Source organism: Chelon labrosus (genome assembly GCF_963514085.1).
Source record: "Chelon labrosus genome assembly, chromosome: 19".
Classification (NCBI taxonomy): Eukaryota; Metazoa; Chordata; class Actinopteri; order Mugiliformes; family Mugilidae; genus Chelon; species Chelon labrosus.
This window is the reverse complement of record NC_140352.1, coordinates 25,266,378-25,284,079: the sequence shown is the minus strand read 5'-3', so window position 1 is coordinate 25,284,079 and position 17,702 is coordinate 25,266,378. Positions and strand designations below refer to the sequence as shown.

The 17,702-nt window shown below is 39.8% G+C and overlaps 2 protein-coding genes across 2 annotated transcripts in view; both read left to right on the top strand.

Annotated features, from left to right (window-relative positions):
• The first annotated feature begins 1,153 nt into the window (after positions 1-1,153).
• chrm3b (cholinergic receptor, muscarinic 3b) lies at positions 1,154-6,342 on the top strand. The gene is made up of 4 exons (XM_084568214.1): positions 1,154-2,077; positions 4,049-4,344; positions 5,005-5,669; positions 5,764-6,342. Exons 1-4 carry the CDS (start codon positions 1,889-1,891, stop codon positions 6,285-6,287), a joined length of 1,674 nt encoding a protein of 557 aa, XP_084424340.1. The 5' UTR covers positions 1,154-1,888; the 3' UTR covers positions 6,288-6,342.
• A 2,992-nt stretch (positions 6,343-9,334) lies between these two features.
• Positions 9,335-17,702, top strand: part of fmn2b (formin 2b) — a gene marked incomplete at its 3' end in the record, with an annotated part of 47,347 nt that continues 38,979 nt past the window's right edge. The window contains exons 1-4 of the mRNA XM_084567104.1: positions 9,335-11,302; positions 12,618-12,868; positions 14,331-14,512; positions 15,519-15,669. Of these exons, the coding sequence (XP_084423230.1) occupies positions 9,690-11,302; positions 12,618-12,868; positions 14,331-14,512; positions 15,519-15,669 (2,197 nt within the window). The 5' untranslated portion in view covers positions 9,335-9,689. The remainder of the gene's footprint in view (positions 11,303-12,617; positions 12,869-14,330; positions 14,513-15,518; positions 15,670-17,702) is intronic.

Genomic DNA, 17,702 nt, shown 5'->3' with positions numbered 1-17,702 from the left:
TCACTTTTGAGCAGAAGTTCCGCTAGTCATCTTTATACTGTCTATGGTTATGGCTCTCATATCTAGAAATCTGGTTACTTTCTTAGACAGCCAAAACCATCAACCTGGTGTTAAGAGCAGGAGCCAGAGCTACGAGATTACATGCTTCATTGCTACGTCAAAACTGTTACCTTCGCAAACCTCCCCAAACTTAATACTTAATAGGAACTGTCTCTGCTTTCATATCACCTGCCATCGTATAAATCAAGATAAGTTACTCATTCATTCATTCATCTTCTGTACCCGCTTAGTCCTGTTAAGGGTTGCGGGGGTCTGCTGGAGCCTATCCTAGCTGTCATCGGGCGAGAGGCAGGGGTACACCCTGGACAGGTCACCAGTCCTTCGCAGGGCTAACACACAGAGACAGACAACCATTCACACTCACACTCACACCTATGGCCAACTTAGAATCACCAGTTAACCTAACCAGCATGTCTTTGGACGGTGGGAGGAAGCCGGAGTACCCGGAGAGAACCCACGCAGACACAGGGAGAACATGCAAACTCCACACAGCCGGCCCATGGATTCAAACCGGTGACCTTCTCGCTGTGAGGCATCAGTTGGTGTTTGAATGCAGATTTAGATAAGGTAGAGGAAGCTGTGGTATAGGACCTGTGAAATATTAACACTGTATTGGTTTTATTGATTTCACTCTTGGTTTGATTTGTATTCAATAACTAAATCAAATTAAATCCATGTTAAACAACTGACTGACGCATTACCACCACTAAGTGGTGGGAAGCTGTATTGTAACTGAGTGCCTCATGAATAACAGTATTATCTCTGGTGTCTTCGACTGATTACCTAAGCAATTCTGCGGCCCACAGGTACAAAACTGATTTCTTTTCAGGCGCTCTCCTTCTGGCTCCCTGATTAAGAATCACTGATAGCCTATGGGTGATGTACACAGTGCGTATGTTGTGTAGCATGTCCATTTGAGTTGCAATTACTGATATATTTTTGGTTGTAATGGAGATTGCACATTTTTGTTCATATCACAGATGCATTAATAGTCATCAAAAATAAATCACATTGTGTTATATGTTGCAAAGAAATCTCCATACAGCAGGACACTGTAGGTTTTTAAACAAAATAACTTTTGTTTAAATTTAATACAGTCTGCATGGTGATGGTTCAAACCTACGCTTTCCAATATTGTTTTCACACTTAATTCAAGCCTCTTTTTCTTTAAAAGAAAATGTCAAACAGTTAAATAAAATATCATATTCAATAAGTCTTACATTTGACAGCTTTTATCTCTTTTCAGATCTTCATTGGTTATCAGTAACCTTCCCTTTGGCTCCAATCTTGTCCACTTCCTTACCAACACTTTTCCTGGAATAAGAGGCCACACAGAGCCCAATATCAGCCAAGTCTGCCATCTTAGGTATTGTCTATAGCAGCAATGCATATTCTGTGTAGACATACATACAAAAGCGCATTGTGCACCAATAGGTAGAAAAGCACTGTATTAATACAAGACCCTTTACGTGCAAGTAATTGAGAAAGTCAACAAACATTATGCAAGGTTTTTACTAAAATTAAACAAATTTGTACACATTCAATTATGACATGGTGAGGAAACAACTGAAGAGTATCAGACACAAACATAATTTATCAAGTACATAAAATCAAGAAAGAAAAGCACTTTATGATTTAAACTAAACATTGCTGACATAACGATATGAAACTGTTCTGAAAAAAGTTTGAAAATGTGTTAGATTATTTAGGGGATAATTATAGCCTCATAATCCCTTATGGAATTTCACATACACATTTTAATTTTCTGTTTTAGAGAAATATTAATCAAAAATATTATATTTAAGGCCTTGAATTGTTTTGTTTTTAAATGTATATTCTCCACATCTTCAGGCAGCCTTACCAGGAGATGATGCTATTATCTGACAACGGGTGGAAGCATCATAATATTAGTAATTTTTCATGGCAGGAAGGAAACTCAACTCATTCACCAATAAACAAGACATCCATGCATCCTGCAGATGAATTTGACCCATTAGGAGGACATACTATCTGGCAGGTAACAATTGTGAAAACAATTCATGCCTCATGAACCCTCATGCACCCTCGTGCATCAGTTTATTTTACTACCCTCTTAAAATGTTCGCTGCTATTAACTACAGACTAATATTTATTTCTGCTTTTTTCTGCATAAATCCCTTAAAACCCTCAAAGGGGTTGAATGTTTGGAAGTTTTAAGCAGGGCTGAAGTTGTTTAATTCTTTTAACCCTAATTGTTGTCACTATTGTTATTTTTGAAAAAAAGAAAAAAGAAAAAAAGAAAAACTAAACAAGAAAATTGTTATTTTCCACTGTCGGGTGACTGGGGGATTTTTTTGGGGATCAGTCTTGGATATGTCAAAGATTGTCCAAAATACTGACTTTCATTATTAGCTTTTGTGTAGCATCAGATGTACTACCCTCTTAAGTCATTAACTACAAAGATGTCACATTAAGTCCCACAAAAAAAAAAAAAAAAACAAACACATTTTTAATCTCTTAGCCATGAGATGAATATTTGTTATATGGAAAGTTACTTTTTTTTTTTCATAAATAACAACAGTGACATCAAGTAATCAAACTGGTATTTAAAGGGTTTACATCCTCAAAATGGCTGAATGTTTGGTAGTTTTGAGTAGGGCTGAAGTGGTTTAAGGGATTTATAGCAGTTTTTTGGATGTGGACATTTTTGCTCTTAAAGGGGAATTACCGTTTTTTACAACTTGGACCTAATTTCTGGCATAGAATACGATCGTTTACTCACCCATATAACTGTGTTGTCATTTGGAGTCGTTCGGAAGATATTTAGATCCAGCGGAGCGCCGCGTATATCCATATAGTGGGAGTGACTGGGGCACCGAAACTTTCACCATTATTTTGTTATGATACGCTAGTGCTATTCACTGTTGAGTCCAGAGTTACCTGTTGTCTATTTGCGGACGTGCAGCGGTTTGTTGTTCTTTGGCCAGCTGTTCCTCTCTCTGCCTCCGCATCCTCCTTTCAACAAGCTCGTCATCCTTATACCCTGGCTCAAAACGGTAAGGACGTCCATCATAAACAAAGTCATCGATCAAAACCTCAGAATCAGAAAAATATTCGGCCATGTTGCAAAACACTAGCAGTAGCAAATTATAGGTAAACAAGCTGACCGTCGCGGGTGTGCGTGGCGCTCAGAGACGACATCATCCAGGTCAGAAGTTAGTAGGTCAATCTACAGAACCCGGATGATGATAACAGGTAACTCTTGACTCAACGATGAATAGCACTAGGGTATCATAACAAAATATTGGTGAAATTAACACGTTTTGCGGCAGATAATGTGTTATTTAGAGGCTGCGTCTTGGTGCCCCAGTCACTCCCACAATGTGGATATACGCAGCACTCCGCTGGATCTAAATATCTTCTGAACGACTCAAAATGACACCAAAGTTATATGGGTAAACGATTATATGGGTAAACGATTATATGAGTAAACGATCATATGCCAGAAATAAGATCCAGGTTGTAAAAAATGGTAATTCCCCTTTAATGACTTGATGAGGGTAGTACATTTTTTCAGTGTTCTATTGATACATTAGAAAATTTTAAATTTGAATTTCTTACAAAGAAATGTGCCATATGCACTAATACAGTCAAAATGGTGGCCAGAAAAAGAGGAAAAATTTGCCTAAATGGACGAAAAATTTCCATAATGATGCATGAAGTTTATATAACACCTTGCTGTATAGATTTTGTGGCTTTAGCAGTAAGAAATTATTATCAAGAACTAACTGTAGATTTCTAAAGATTAAAAGATAGGTCTATGAAGCTTAAGACAGTATCATCTGCATAAATATATCAACTCCATCGAAGTGGCAACAGCTTTTAAGTTGTATTATATAAATATAAGACCACATATATTTTGGGACTTGTATTTACCTTAGCAAAAGCTCACTATAATGCACCTAACTGCCCTCTTGGGTACTTTTCCTTCTTATGTCTTCATCTCCAGGTCATAGTAATTGTCTTCCTCACAGGATCACTTTCTCTTGTCACTGTTGTCGGAAACATCCTAGTGCTGGTGTCTTTCAAGATAAATAAGGCACTGAAGACAGTGAATAACTACTACCTTCTCAGTCTGGCATTTGCTGACCTGACCATTGGCACACTTTCAATGAACCTGTATACCACCTATATAATAATGGACCAGTGGGCCCTTGGGCCACTGGTTTGTGACTTGTGGCTTGCAATAGACTATGTGGCCAGTAATGCCTCAGTTATGAACCTGCTCGTCATCAGCTTTGACAGGTAGCAGAGAATTTCTCTATATTTCTATTTTTTTGTTTAAAAACTTTTCTCCTAGCAAACTCTGAAGCTAGTATTATTATTACTAGCTTCGTAAAAATGTTACATTATAAAATGTTTATGTATCACAAAGGTATCAACAACTAATTAATTGAAATATTTCAAGGACATACGTATTTCAAGCTTCAAGCCATATTTGAAGTTGGAATGAATGAAATAATTATACATAATGTCTTATACTGAATGGCTGTTGGCAGGAAAATGTCTGTAAGAAAAGAAAATCTGTTTATGTGTGTGCTTTATTTGGGATATTCTCACTGTACTCACTTTGCCTTTGCTGATAGTGAACTGAAGTCATTATTTTGCTCACTCTTAAACTGCTGACAAAGACAGTAATTTTACATTGCTGAACAGTTCCTGGTGTGCTTACATGTTTTTACATGTTAATACCAAACTGTTGAACACGTTCTGGTCTAGCTAATACAATGGTTATGTATAAGTAACTTGTACAACACCCCAAAAACAAAACAGAACTATCAGTGTAATAGTCTTTGCAGAGTTTGTACATTTCTGACTTAGAGGTACTATCAAGCAAGACAGTGTGTTTGAGTGTGAAGCAAAGCAGTTCTTTCAGTTGCCTGATTTATTTTTATGTCTTCTTAGATATTTCTCTGTGACCAGACCTTTGACATATCGGGCCAAACGTACAACCAAGCGGGCCATGACCATGATTGGATTAGCCTGGTCTATCTCTTTCATTTTGTGGGCCCCAGCCATACTGTTCTGGCAGTACCTTGTGGGTGAGCGGACAGTTAAGCCAAATGAGTGCTACATCCAGTTCTTGTCCGAGCCCATCATTACATTCTGCACTGCTATTGCTGCATTCTACTTGCCGGTGACTATCATGGCTTTCCTCTTTTGGAAAATCTATCAGGAAACAGAGAAGAGGGCTAAAGATGTACAAAGTCTCAAGGGATCTGGATCAGGCAACCGCCCAAGCCAAGCTCAGAGTCAGAAGAATATGTCAGCCATACCACGTCAGATGAGTTCTGGAAGCAGCAGCAGCTATGAATTAGATCATTCAAGTTCAGAAAAGAACAATGAAGTTAGAAACAGCAGACAGAGTTGCGGCAGATTTTGCTTCCAAATATTTTTTTCTCTGCCAGGCCACTGTGTATCCAAGAAACTCTTCAATGCCTCAACAACTACCATAGGCAAGACAGAGCAGTGCAGCTGTGACAGCTTTGACAATAATGAAGGTGGTGTTTCTAGGGAACAATCAGGTTCAGAGGTGGAAGCTGACCCAGACTCATCAAGGTCTCAAACAGGTTGGACACTATCATATTGTTTGCACATTACATGAATAAAAAATATGTATTTGTGATGTTTACTACTAAATTTGTAATGTTTTTTGCTTCCTAGGTGGTAAAACATCTAGGATAGTGAAGAAAAACATGGATAAACAGCAGTCATCAACCAGCATAAGGGAAAATCGGTCAAGATCAAACCTTGGCACCTCCCCTCCCACTGAGTTTATTACCATGAAAGATGCAACAATTGGCAAACACGTTGCCTCTAAGACAAAGACAGAGATCAACAAACGCAAGAATGAAAAAAAGGCAAATGAAAAAAAGGCAAATGAAAAAAAAGCTGCACGGACACTTAGCGCCATCCTATTTGCCTTCATTACAACTTGGTTACCATACAATATTATGGTGTTGGTCAATACTTTCTGTCAGGACTGTATCCCTGAAACACTGTGGGCTCTGGGCTACTGGTTGTGTTATGTTAACAGCACAGTCAACCCAATGTGTTATGCCTTATGTAACAAGACCTTCCGGACAACTTTCAGGGATATTTTAATGTGTCAGTGGAATCAAAGAAAGAACAAGCCTTGCTTTAATCAGCGACAGGCTGTGGCATTTCAGAGGAAAGACCCGAAGTAGTGTTTGATGACTAGTTGCTAGACAGATCAAACCTGGACTTCCATGTTGTGAATTGGTGTTTCCATGACATTTTCTTTGGCACCATTGCCTGCCAACCTTTACATTGTGCACAAATCCATATCTGTCAGCATCTCATGGATATATTCACATGAATCCACTCCAAGACAAAAATCTCTATATTGGGCACTGCAACAAGCTTAACGCCACCCTCAGGCTATTCAATTGAAGGTTCGAAGAAAAATCTCTTACAGTCTAATTCAAAAATTTTGATCTCAACTCTTGCAATATGCTGTAAGGTGATAAAACTTTTTGATTTCAAACAAAGCAAACCTTTTAATATGTTGACTTTTCTGCAGCAGTGCAGCCCCATACGCAACAAACTGTGATGTACTGTGTATTCTGACAGCTTTCCATCAGACACAACAATATCCTGGTCAGCAGTATGAGCTATACTGTCTCGTTCCTTGGCTCATACCACACGGGCAAGCACACATGCAAACATAAGCCTTGGCCACCCATGAACCTGTCACCGGTTCTCCGCTTTTTCTTTCTTGGACCACTGTTGATTGGCACTGACCACTGCAGACTGTGAACACCCTACAATTGGGGCCCTTGTATATATACTGCATATGTTGTCCAGTTCAGTATACAACAGACATACAGTGGATCTAGATACAGATATATAGATATAGTTCTTTACCAAAATATACTGGGTTTCAAGAACAGATTCCCAGTTTCAATTTAAGGATTATTACATTCAAATTGGAGGAAAGGTGTAAGAATTACATCTATTCTATTCTCAGGGCCTCAGTAATTGGACAAATTAAAATGACCACAGATAAAGTATGTTCATTTTTAATACTCTGTCGAAAATCACTTGCAGACAGTGTCTGCTTGAAGTTTGGAACCCACAGACATCACCATAAAATGACTTTCCTGTTTTCTGATGCTTTGCCAGGCTGTCAGTGCAGCCGTCTTCAGCTTATAAAAATGGAACACATATACCCACTTAGCATTGTATTAGCTGTACATATTTATTGTATGTCTACCTTCCCATCTCTGCTTTAAATTACATCTTTCAGCACAGACTTCACTCACTGACACAATAAATTGGAACCACTTGTGTTGTTTTCATAAATGGCCTTGCTTTTATATAGCGCTTTTCTACCTATTGGCACTCAAAGCGCTTTACAGTCACAGACACATCTACCCATTCGTTCACACAAGCATACACACATTCACACACCAGTGCCACGCACTGGGAGCAACTGGGGGTTCAGTGTCTTGCTCAAGGACACTTCGGCATGTGGCACGTTCCGGGGATCGAACCGCTAACCCTCTGGTTCGTGGACAACCCGCTCTACCTACTGAGCCATAGCCGCCCCTCATACTGTTAATAATATGAGAATATTTCTTATTGTTATACGCTGCTGTGAGATAATATGGTTTTGAAAATCAAGTTTGAATCCTCACTTGAGTGTTTAGAACTGTGTGTAATTCAGATTTCACTTGTAGTAATAAAATTAAATGTGTGACCGTTACTATATAACTCAATATAAACTGCAAGTTAAGCACGCTGACATGAATAGACTGTGCATGAACAGTGGGATTCGAGTCAGCAACTGACACTGTAACTGAGTTTTGCAAGCAACAAAAATGTACCTTTACATATAAAGTTGCTGGACTGGTTAATGGCAACCCATTTGTTTATGATCATTGTGGAATGTGATTTTCACAAATACTGTATAGTTTGTGACTTAAGGAGAGATCTTTATCTTTTGTTGCCATCTAGTTCTTACTAGTGGTATTCCTACCAAAGTTCAACAGTGCAAACAAATTGTTTCTCGCAATGTGAGAATGTCTATTTAGCCCACTGTTATTGAACATGTCACATTAGCCATAACTGCAACATTTGAAAGCAGCAAGAAGTAAATTCAAGGCTCATATCCCCAGGTGCTCCAGGTCTGGCTGAAGTCTAAATTCTATATTCAAGATAATGTCTAGACATTTAGTTTTTGTACATTTTCTATTCATCATCAGTAAAGTTAATGGTTCTGATCGACATTTTCTTGCCAGTGTTTTTTTGTGTCAATAAATGAACATCTTTGATAATAGTTGTTGTTAGGGGTTAAAGAGACAAATGTGTTGGAACCCTCTTTGTATTAGTTTGGTTTCTTGTTGTTAGATGTCCAGATACCAACATTATTAGAATCCCTTTGTATTCATTTAGAGTTTAGTTAATTCTGTTAATAGTAGTGATCCCAGCAACATAGGGATGGTAATGCCCTTGTCTGGACCTGTTTTCTTGCATCTGTACCCGGAGGCCTTGCCATTGTTGATGGACCAAAAGAAAATGTCAGGACATCTGTCCATGAGAGAAATTTTAAGAAAAAAAACTGGGCCACACATCAAAAAAAAAAAAAAAAGGACCTCAAGTACACAAGAATGCTAAAAAGCAGACCAAAATTAATGTTTTGGATTAGCCAAGTCAATGTCCCGACCTTAACACAATCTTGGGAAGATGATATATTGTTGATATGAACACAGAAACAAGATTAAAATGTACTGATAATATATTAAAATTAAAAATTGTATCCTCTATATTTTCTGTATCTCCAGAGGAAGATCACAGCATGTTAAGAAAAACTTTTGTGGTAAGATCTTTAAACACTGGAAAATGTATTATTATTTCTCAGTAAGTATTATCATATATGTTCTTGTTACAACAAAGAATGGCGCTCATTTACACTCCAAAACAAACACCTATCAATGACATAAATCGGAATGAGAGGTCCCTTTATTGAGACTTGCCCACACTATGGGTAATGTAGGCATGCAGGGGTCTGAGAATCATGGGAAATGTAGTTAGGAACTATGTGATTAGCTGCAGTGACATAACAGATGAGAAAATCTAACCAAAAATAGGGTGCACAGCTTAATTTTTAAACACCACCACACTACAACTTCCTAGTCACCACCAGAATATTTATTCCTCTCAAGTCATTCAGATATTGTGTCCTCATTCCAGTTGCTCTCAATCTCTTATAGTCTGCCTCACTGCCAGAGCCCTGAGCAGGCTGTGCGTGCGTCATTCCTCTCAGCAGATGGAGAGGAGGAGAAGAGGCGGGTTGGGTAGGACGAGAAAGAGGAGGAGGAAGCTGTATGTCTCTCCTATAGCGGTGTCAGCATCACTGCCTTTGTCAACTGAAAACAACAAGGAAGATCGCTGCACAACAAATCTTTAAAAGAAAAGCATCATCAGCAGGAGCTCCACCAGACATGGATCCAGATTCGGCATAGACATTTCTACCTTTCGTATACACGCACATCCAAAAACTCCAAAAGCTCACCCAGACATGACTCGAGAGGAGAGGTAGGAAGCCATCATTCACTCTTAACAACATGGGCAACCAGGAGGCAAAGCAAAAGAAAGCTACAGCAACCTCGGGTAATGGAAGCTACACGTCCCTGGATGAAGGATGGAGAGATGGAGGAGGGGACATGACAAAAAAGGGAGGAAAGAAACTCCACGGTAAGCATGGAGGTAAAGGAGCAGTCAGTTGTGGAGGAGCAGAAGGAGGAGGGACGCATAGCACAGTATCAGGCAAAAAGAAAAACAAATCTGAGTCCAAGTCCTCTGTTTTCTCCATTCGAAAAAGAAAGAGCAACCTGAAAGTCAAAGGAAATGGGTGCTCATCACTAACAGGCTCAAAAGAGGATGTTTTAGCACCTCAAGATCATGAAGTGGAATCCACAAAAACACCTGATCTGCCTGCAGATGAGCTATCAGGCGCTAAGGCTGCTTTTCCTACAAAGAGAGAGAAATCAGAGCAAAGGACAAAGGACAGAGATGGACGAGGAGGACCGCAGAAGCAGGATATGCCGCAAAAAGCCTCTCCCACAGAGAATGGAGGGCAGAATGGAGGGAGCTCAGGATCGGACACAGACATCTACAGCTTCCACTCAGCAGCTGACCACGAGGATTTGCTAGCAGACATTCAGTTGGCTATAAAGCTGCAGCACCAGCAGGATGGGGGGTTGAACTCAATTGTGGAAGCACAAGGAGGGGGGGAAAGTGATATGAACTGGGGAGAAGGAGAGGGAAAGAGGAAACATAGTAATGGGGTGATAAAATTAACTCCTCCGGGAGAGCCTGACTTGACCCCAGAATTAGAGCTAGGGTCTGATGCCTTGTCATTCCTGGAAACAGAAATTGTGTCTGAATCTGTCAAGCACACTGACCTTCCCCCAATGCTACACCCCCTCTTACACACAGAGATACACAGAAGGAGGGAGGAAAATGAGGAGGTGGAGCATTCAGAACTGAATTGGGAGGGGCAGAAGAAGAGGGTAGACTCTCTTTGTGTTTCCACAGGCACTAAAGACCAACATGCTTCACTGCAGCTGCCCCCTCACACAGACTCTATGACTGCTGCAGGGGGGGCAGTAGCCAGACCAGTCACCATGACAACCAGCGGCAACAGCTTCCCTAATCTCACATTTGACAGTGCTGGGGAAACCCTTGGGAACCAGGAGGACGCAGGAGATAAAACCCAGCTGGTGAATGTTGTTGACAGTCCTTCACTTGTAAATGGCAAGGACAAAAGTCCTGAGCCCACAGAAGGCCTGAGCTCAGGAACTGTTTTTGAAGAAGGTGAGGGGCAGTTAGGCTCAGGTACCAGTGCGGAGTCCCTTGATGATAGTTTGAGCGCAGGCTCTGAACCCAAGCTGGTGGCTGGTGCCAGCACCAGTTCATCCCCCTTCAACCACTGCAGGAGGAGCAGTGTCTGCTTCATTCCACCACTTCCCCGGGAAAGCCCCACATTGGCCAAAAAACTTCTCAGGTCCACCCACTCCTCTACCTCCTCTAGCCCTGTGGTGAAACCCTACCCTCCTGTCTTCCCATCCTACATCAAGACCACTACCAGACAGCTCAGCTCCCCGGGGCACTCTCCCATCCTGTCCCCTTCCTACAGCCCTTTGTCCCCACGCAGAGCACATCATCACTTTCACAGGTACATGCAGTGTTGTTACATGTCATATACTATTTTATATAATATTTTTTTCTTTGCCTTTGGGCATCAGGGTCATATTTGTCTGACAGGATTATTTAATTGTATTAGAGTATATACACACACATATATATTATTTCCATGTTTGGGCATTATTCCTAGAATAGTAATGCAAATGTACCAACCTTGATTTCTCATATACAACAATTTAGACTTTGCCTCAGATAAATCAGGGTGCTTTTGTTACTTTGTAAAAACAAAGTTCTTTAACAACGTATATGAGAAAAAAAATAACATTTCTGGTAAGTCAGGGTGTCTTTCAGTTCTTTGACCAAAATAGGAAACTTTCTGTCACTGAAATAATGAAAAGAATCAGTGAGCTCCTTGGCTGCAGCCTGTAGACTAAAAGCTCAGAAAGCTAACATTATAATATCTAGCAAACCAGCCTCTATCAGTTAATTTTTTTTACACTATTTAGAGATATATATGTGCAAAAGCAGATACATTTATTTAACAACAATGACCCAACATTATTCTTCTGCACTTGTGTTTACAACTGTAGGTAACAGGCAACATGTGCACCACTGATTAAAAAGAACTTGATTTGTGTCATGAAATTACCTCTGCTATTCTCCTTTCTGCTGAGAGCAATGGGAGTCTTATTGATACTTTGCTGTGGTGCATGTGAATGCACTATGCAGCATGTCATATGACACCAAGAGCATGACATTAAACCAGCACTGTCTCTAAGACAAGTCGTCAAAATATAAAATTAGAAGGTGATGTCATGATGATGCATAAAATATTTAGGGGTGCTTGAGTATCTTTAAAAGGGTCTAAAATCACCCCTGTCCACAATTTTGTATACTCACAAATCTGCAGAAATTTGAAGCTATTGCAATTGGTGGGATGGACTTAACTACAGCACAGTTATTTATGGAATGTCTGTGTTGTTACAAATTTAGAGATATTGACTTCAGTTCAGCTGCACCAAGACAATTTTATGTAATATCAAAAATACATTACAAATATATTTTTCCAAAAGCAGTTTAAATGTTCCAACATCCAAAAAACTAACATGACTCCAAATACAACATACTAAGGCAAAAGACATTGTTTCCATCACGGTGAACATGATGCCTACTGTTTTTATTGTTGACAAAGTCACAATATTCTGTAGGAAAAACCACAGCAAAAATACACATACTATGAATTTCACATGGTTTACCTATATGGAAGGTTTTGGACATTTCAAAGTTGATTTTACTACCAATAAATTGTGCTCATATGGAATCAAGTAAATCACAACTGTTCACAGGGCAATGGCTGAGGGCCACCGTGTTCTCAGACAGCGCTCTCGCAGCCTTGCTGGCACTCTAAGTCGCTCAGCTGACTGGACGGAGGAGATTGAGAGGAGGCTGAGGAGCAGAGAGGAGGATGGAGGAGGCTCCGGAGGTTCAGGAGAATTCCTGCTGTGCTACAGAGGAGGAGGCAGCCAGCCTATTTGTGCGACCAGAAGACCCTCCTGTGGACAGGTATCTAACTGTGGCTTCCAGGATATATTCACAGGTGAGTAGAGAGCTTGGATCAGTGAAGTGGTCCCCAGAAGTCAGTTTCTGTACATTGTCATCTTCACACATTTATATTCACATAAGAAACCAGATTAGTTTGATTAACCATGTCAGGACTTGGACAACACAGGGTATGCAAAAGCCCAATTACTCCAAAGCTCTTTACAAGTAGCCACATTCCAATGTGCTCTCTCATATTGCTGCCACAGTAATTCAGTATTACAGTCACCTTCTGTAAGAACATTCCAGTCTTGACTTATGGTCTTGAATTTTGGTTACTGACTGAAAGAATTCCAATGTGGACAGAAGAGGCTGATATGGAGTTCTTCTATAGGGTGGCTGGGCTCACCTGAAGAGACGAGTGAGAAGTGAGGAGCTCAGCCATCAAGAGGGTCCTCAAAGTAGAGCTGCTGCTTCTTTGTGTTGGGCTAGTTCAGGTGGATCTGGGAATCTTGAGAGGCTGCCTCCTGGGCACTATCCTTTGGAGCTTTACTTTGTAAGCTGGGAAGAGACACTGGGGTAGACCCAGGACTCTCTGGAGGGATTAGATATCCTATCTGGTCTTGAAATGCCGCCGGATCCCTCAAGACAAACTGGAAAACATTGATTGTTGAGGAACATCTGTAGTACAGTGGTACTAGCTGTAAATAGTTATATAGAAGCTCCTTTTTATTTATTTTTCAATGGTGAGAGGTCTGAGCCGAGGCGGCAGCAGCATACCTGAAACTTGATGTTCTCTTCTGAGCTGCAAAAATAACAGTTTTATCTCAGGATCCAAAACTTTTTGTAGTTCCAAAACATTTCTTTGACAAGCAGTATCTCCTCCAACATTCTTCTCTTTTTCCCACTGTTGTTCTTTCACCCTGCTTTGCTCTCCTCATCCAACTCTCATAAACTTTAGAGAACACCTTGCTGAATATTATTATTCTGTCTGAGACAGGGGTCGCGTTAACCGAATATTTTCCGTCATTGGACGTTTTTTAAAACTGTACGGACAAGACGTGTCGGCAGCCCAAACACGTTTTTTTTTTTTTTTTTTTTACCATTTAATGAAAGAATATTATGGATATTAATTCAAAATGAATGAAAATTAAATGCTATTGAATATGTCATTATTATCATTTTTAAAAATTAAATTGACGGGTAAAAATAGATTATGATTTTTATCTGTCAGTCAAAATGACAGACAACGAAAAAGTCTAGCGCAATCTCTGGTCTGAGACACTCCCTTTTTCAAAGAGTTCCTTCTTGGATAGATTGGATGGATTCTTCCTGTTTACTTGCACTCAATAACAAATTCTCCCAGAGTCCCCAAAGTCTTTCAGTCTGAAAATGACATATTATAAAATCTCAACCTTTCAGTGAAACTTACTGTTGCATGAGGAGAACAAAATACTAATAATAGTACTACATTATATAAGTGAAATACATGGTTCTCTCTTTCGTTCCTGGCTGTCCAGGACGGACTCTTCTGGAGAAGCTGTTTCTGCAGCAGCAACACCAAGATGAGCCAGAGGAGGCTGAGAGGCTTTGCTCCAAGATCTTAGCTATGGGTCTCCTGCTGCCATTTACAGAGTGCTTCAGAGAGCAGCTGGGGGGTAGCAATGCCCATATCCCCTCCACCGTATCGACCAAGTTTGATGTATGTAAATACACTTTAGACCCTTTCTTTTTCAACATGATTGTTGTGACTTTTTGATATACCTGATGGCCTTTTATGACATGAAAGCATTTTGCTTTAATTACATTTTTAAATACTTTTGTAAACTTCACATGTTCAAAACATTTAAAAAAGTAGACATTTGCATGGCATTAGGGAGGTGCAGCAACAACTTAGAGCACCTTATTATAAACTGGTCCCACGCACCCAAACATGAGCTATTAGCTACACACATTGACATGTATCCCACTGTTTTGGAGAGCCAGTTACATTCAATACAAATCATGTGGAAATCATGTCTGCATTATTTTCATTATACAGTTTTTCAGATACTACCCTTGCCCTTTGTCAACAAACCTGTTTGCAACTGCATAGCTGTCTTCAGAATCATGAGAAAACAGAAGTGTTTTGCTGACTATTAAGATATGCACACCATGTGTAGTAGGAAGGAAAAGTAAGGAAAATGCCAGTTCAGGCTGAAAACTTCTTTCTTCATTCTTCATTCTTTTATAAGATGTGCACTTTCTTAAATCTAATAGAGATGCTGGTAAAAAATTGGCGTACTCCGTAGTGAAAATTAGCCATCTCCTATTTAAAGCACAGAGTGCACTACAGTATGTCAGTGACGAGACCTATTCCAGAATTTCTGGATTATTAATTTGATTTTCATTTGAGATTGATTCATTTGAGAACAGTCCTCAGGTAATGAAGCTAGAAGCTCACAACAAGAGTCCAGGGAGGTTCAGTCATTACATAAGGGTGGCTGGGTAAAGCCCCCTTGAAACTCAGACTGGATCCAAAAGATTTGATGTTCACATCTCTGCAAAATCGAGCAGATATCATAATTTGCATTTGACATGGGGAGACATATGTTTATATAATCCCACATATGGACATGCTGCTTCATATTATTGGGATAGGAGTTGTAACACTGGCATGAAATAAAAATAAACCAAATGATAAATCAGAAAGAGGGTTGTTTCCCCAGCATGACCAGCTGTATACATGGGCAACTGTCAACCAACCACCACACTCCCTGGATCCTCTTGAGGGGAAACTACTTAGTCAGATCAAGGACCTCTGGTCTGCGCCCAGGCCTGGTGGAGACAACAGGACTGGTGTCAAATCCACAGAGGCAGGTAAGACCAACTTGTTTTATAGTTATTGTACAATATATTACATGCGGGCTAAAGTATTTTCAATTTGTACACACAGTGCTGAATGTAGAATAACTATAGTTTGGTTATTAAGATTTGCAAGACTACCCAAGTTTTGCATGGTACATTAGATCAGTAAAAGTAATAAAATAAGTTAAATGTTCAATTGATTTCTTAATAACAAGTTATACATTGTCTTCTGTATTCTACCTTGAATGAGTGCACAAGACCACTGCTTAGTGGTTAATTAAAGTATTTTATTTCTCAAAATATTTCTACAAACTGCTCTATAAATGGAGTTATTTAAAGGTGAAAAATTAGACGTTAAACATGGACATATGACAAGGTAATTAATTATATGATTTTAGTACTGAAGAAAAGCAGCATACATGACCTGGTATCATGAAAAAATAGGAGGCAAGGTTTGGCCAACATATGCAATGTTGTTGTTAAGCTGGTTCTTTTCCACTTGTACCTGGAGCTGTGGTTTGGTTCTGGTTTGGTTCACCTTTTAGTGAGGCAACACTCCCCAGAATGTGACAGGTACCAGGCATGGGTTCAACATTGGGCTGGATCAGCTGTTTGAAACTAAATTTAAGCCAAATTTCTTTTATCAGCAGTATTCAAATATATAATAAATGCCAAATGACTTTATGACTAAGATAAGTTGCTGTACCTCATTTACTTGTCAAACCGATATACAATAACATTCCGTGATATTATAATAAATTTAATTTTTTTACCTAGTTTATACTTGTGAATAAAAGATGGAGCAAGATCAGAACCACGGTATGGTAAGCTGAAGCACTAAAACTGAAGCATGAACAAATAGAGTAGTCTGTTACAGTAGATATCTTTTGTGGAGCCAGACCATTACAAACTGTATATGCTAGATGGACAGTACTGAGTTGCCAAATGTGTTGACTGGCATGATGTGGTCTGATTATTTGACGTCATTAAACTCATACATCTGGTGATCAAGACACAGAGACTAACTTAAATGCAGAGATCAGGCATAAAAAAAAGTTTAGTATTACAATCTGATGTCCATACAAGGTTAGACCATTAGACTAAATTAAGGGATGCAGGGATATTGCAGATGAAAATCCTCAATTAGGGAGGGATCCATGATGTCGTGGTCTTTTTTTTTTTTTTTTTTTTTTTTTGCCAAGGTTCTCCTCAGGACGATACCCTTCCCAGTGCATCAAATATTGGCAGGTCCTTCCCTTTATGCAGATGGCCAGTATGTGCTTACCTGTGTACAGAGGTTCCTCCTAAAGGCTCCTCCTAAGTGATAGAGGAGGGTCTCTGGAGGAGAGAAAAAGTGGACTGTCTCTCAAGGATTTCACTCTAAAAAAGCCAAGTCAAGTCCAAAGTCTGAGGAAGAGAAGGATGAACAGCTTTCAGATTTGACATGGTGCCAATAGGGAAGGGCCAGATGTTACGTTATGACACCTGTGGACAAGAGCCCAAGCTGAGGAAACTGTCACCTCCCCCTTCTACTCCCAGAATAGTGGCAGCTGACCAAATACACACTGAAAGAGTGACAGACAAGTGGCAGATAGAGAGTCATGTGCATATGCAATCCACAAAAGCTGCTTATTGAGCAACTTTGTCCATACAGCATAGTCCCTGCCTCCATCTTCTGTTTGTAGCTCTCTGTCCATTGGGTTGAGCATGATATCTGGAAGACAGGCTGACTGTGAGAGTTCCACAAATTAATTTGTTAATTGTTTGGATTTAATCAGAACTTTTATTGTGAAATGTTGACAGTCACATCTCTCTTTTGGTCACTCCCTACAACAGTGGTTTGATATTATATGGACTGCACCCCAGGCCCAGTCAAAGAAAACTCACACCAGTGGTTTCTTCTGGATGTTCTGGACATGCTCAAGCAACACTAGAGCCTGGTGTTAGCCATGAATGTAAACAAATTATTTAGCAAGCATCTACAACACAAAGTCTGCCAACTAAATTTACTAGAAGCAGTCGCAACAATACAAGTCAGCAGCAAA

Excerpts from the sequence above, each read along its gene's own strand:
- chrm3b (XM_084568214.1), top strand. The coding sequence starts at position 1,889 with ATGTATATTCTCCACATCTTCAGGCAGCCTTACCAGGAGATGATGCTA. Across the intron at positions 2,078-4,048 it reads GAGGACATACTATCTGGCAG|GTCATAGTAATTGTCTTCCT; the intron begins GTAACAATTGTG and ends CTTCATCTCCAG. Across the intron at positions 5,670-5,763 it reads CTCATCAAGGTCTCAAACAG|GTGGTAAAACATCTAGGATA; the intron begins GTTGGACACTAT and ends TTTGCTTCCTAG.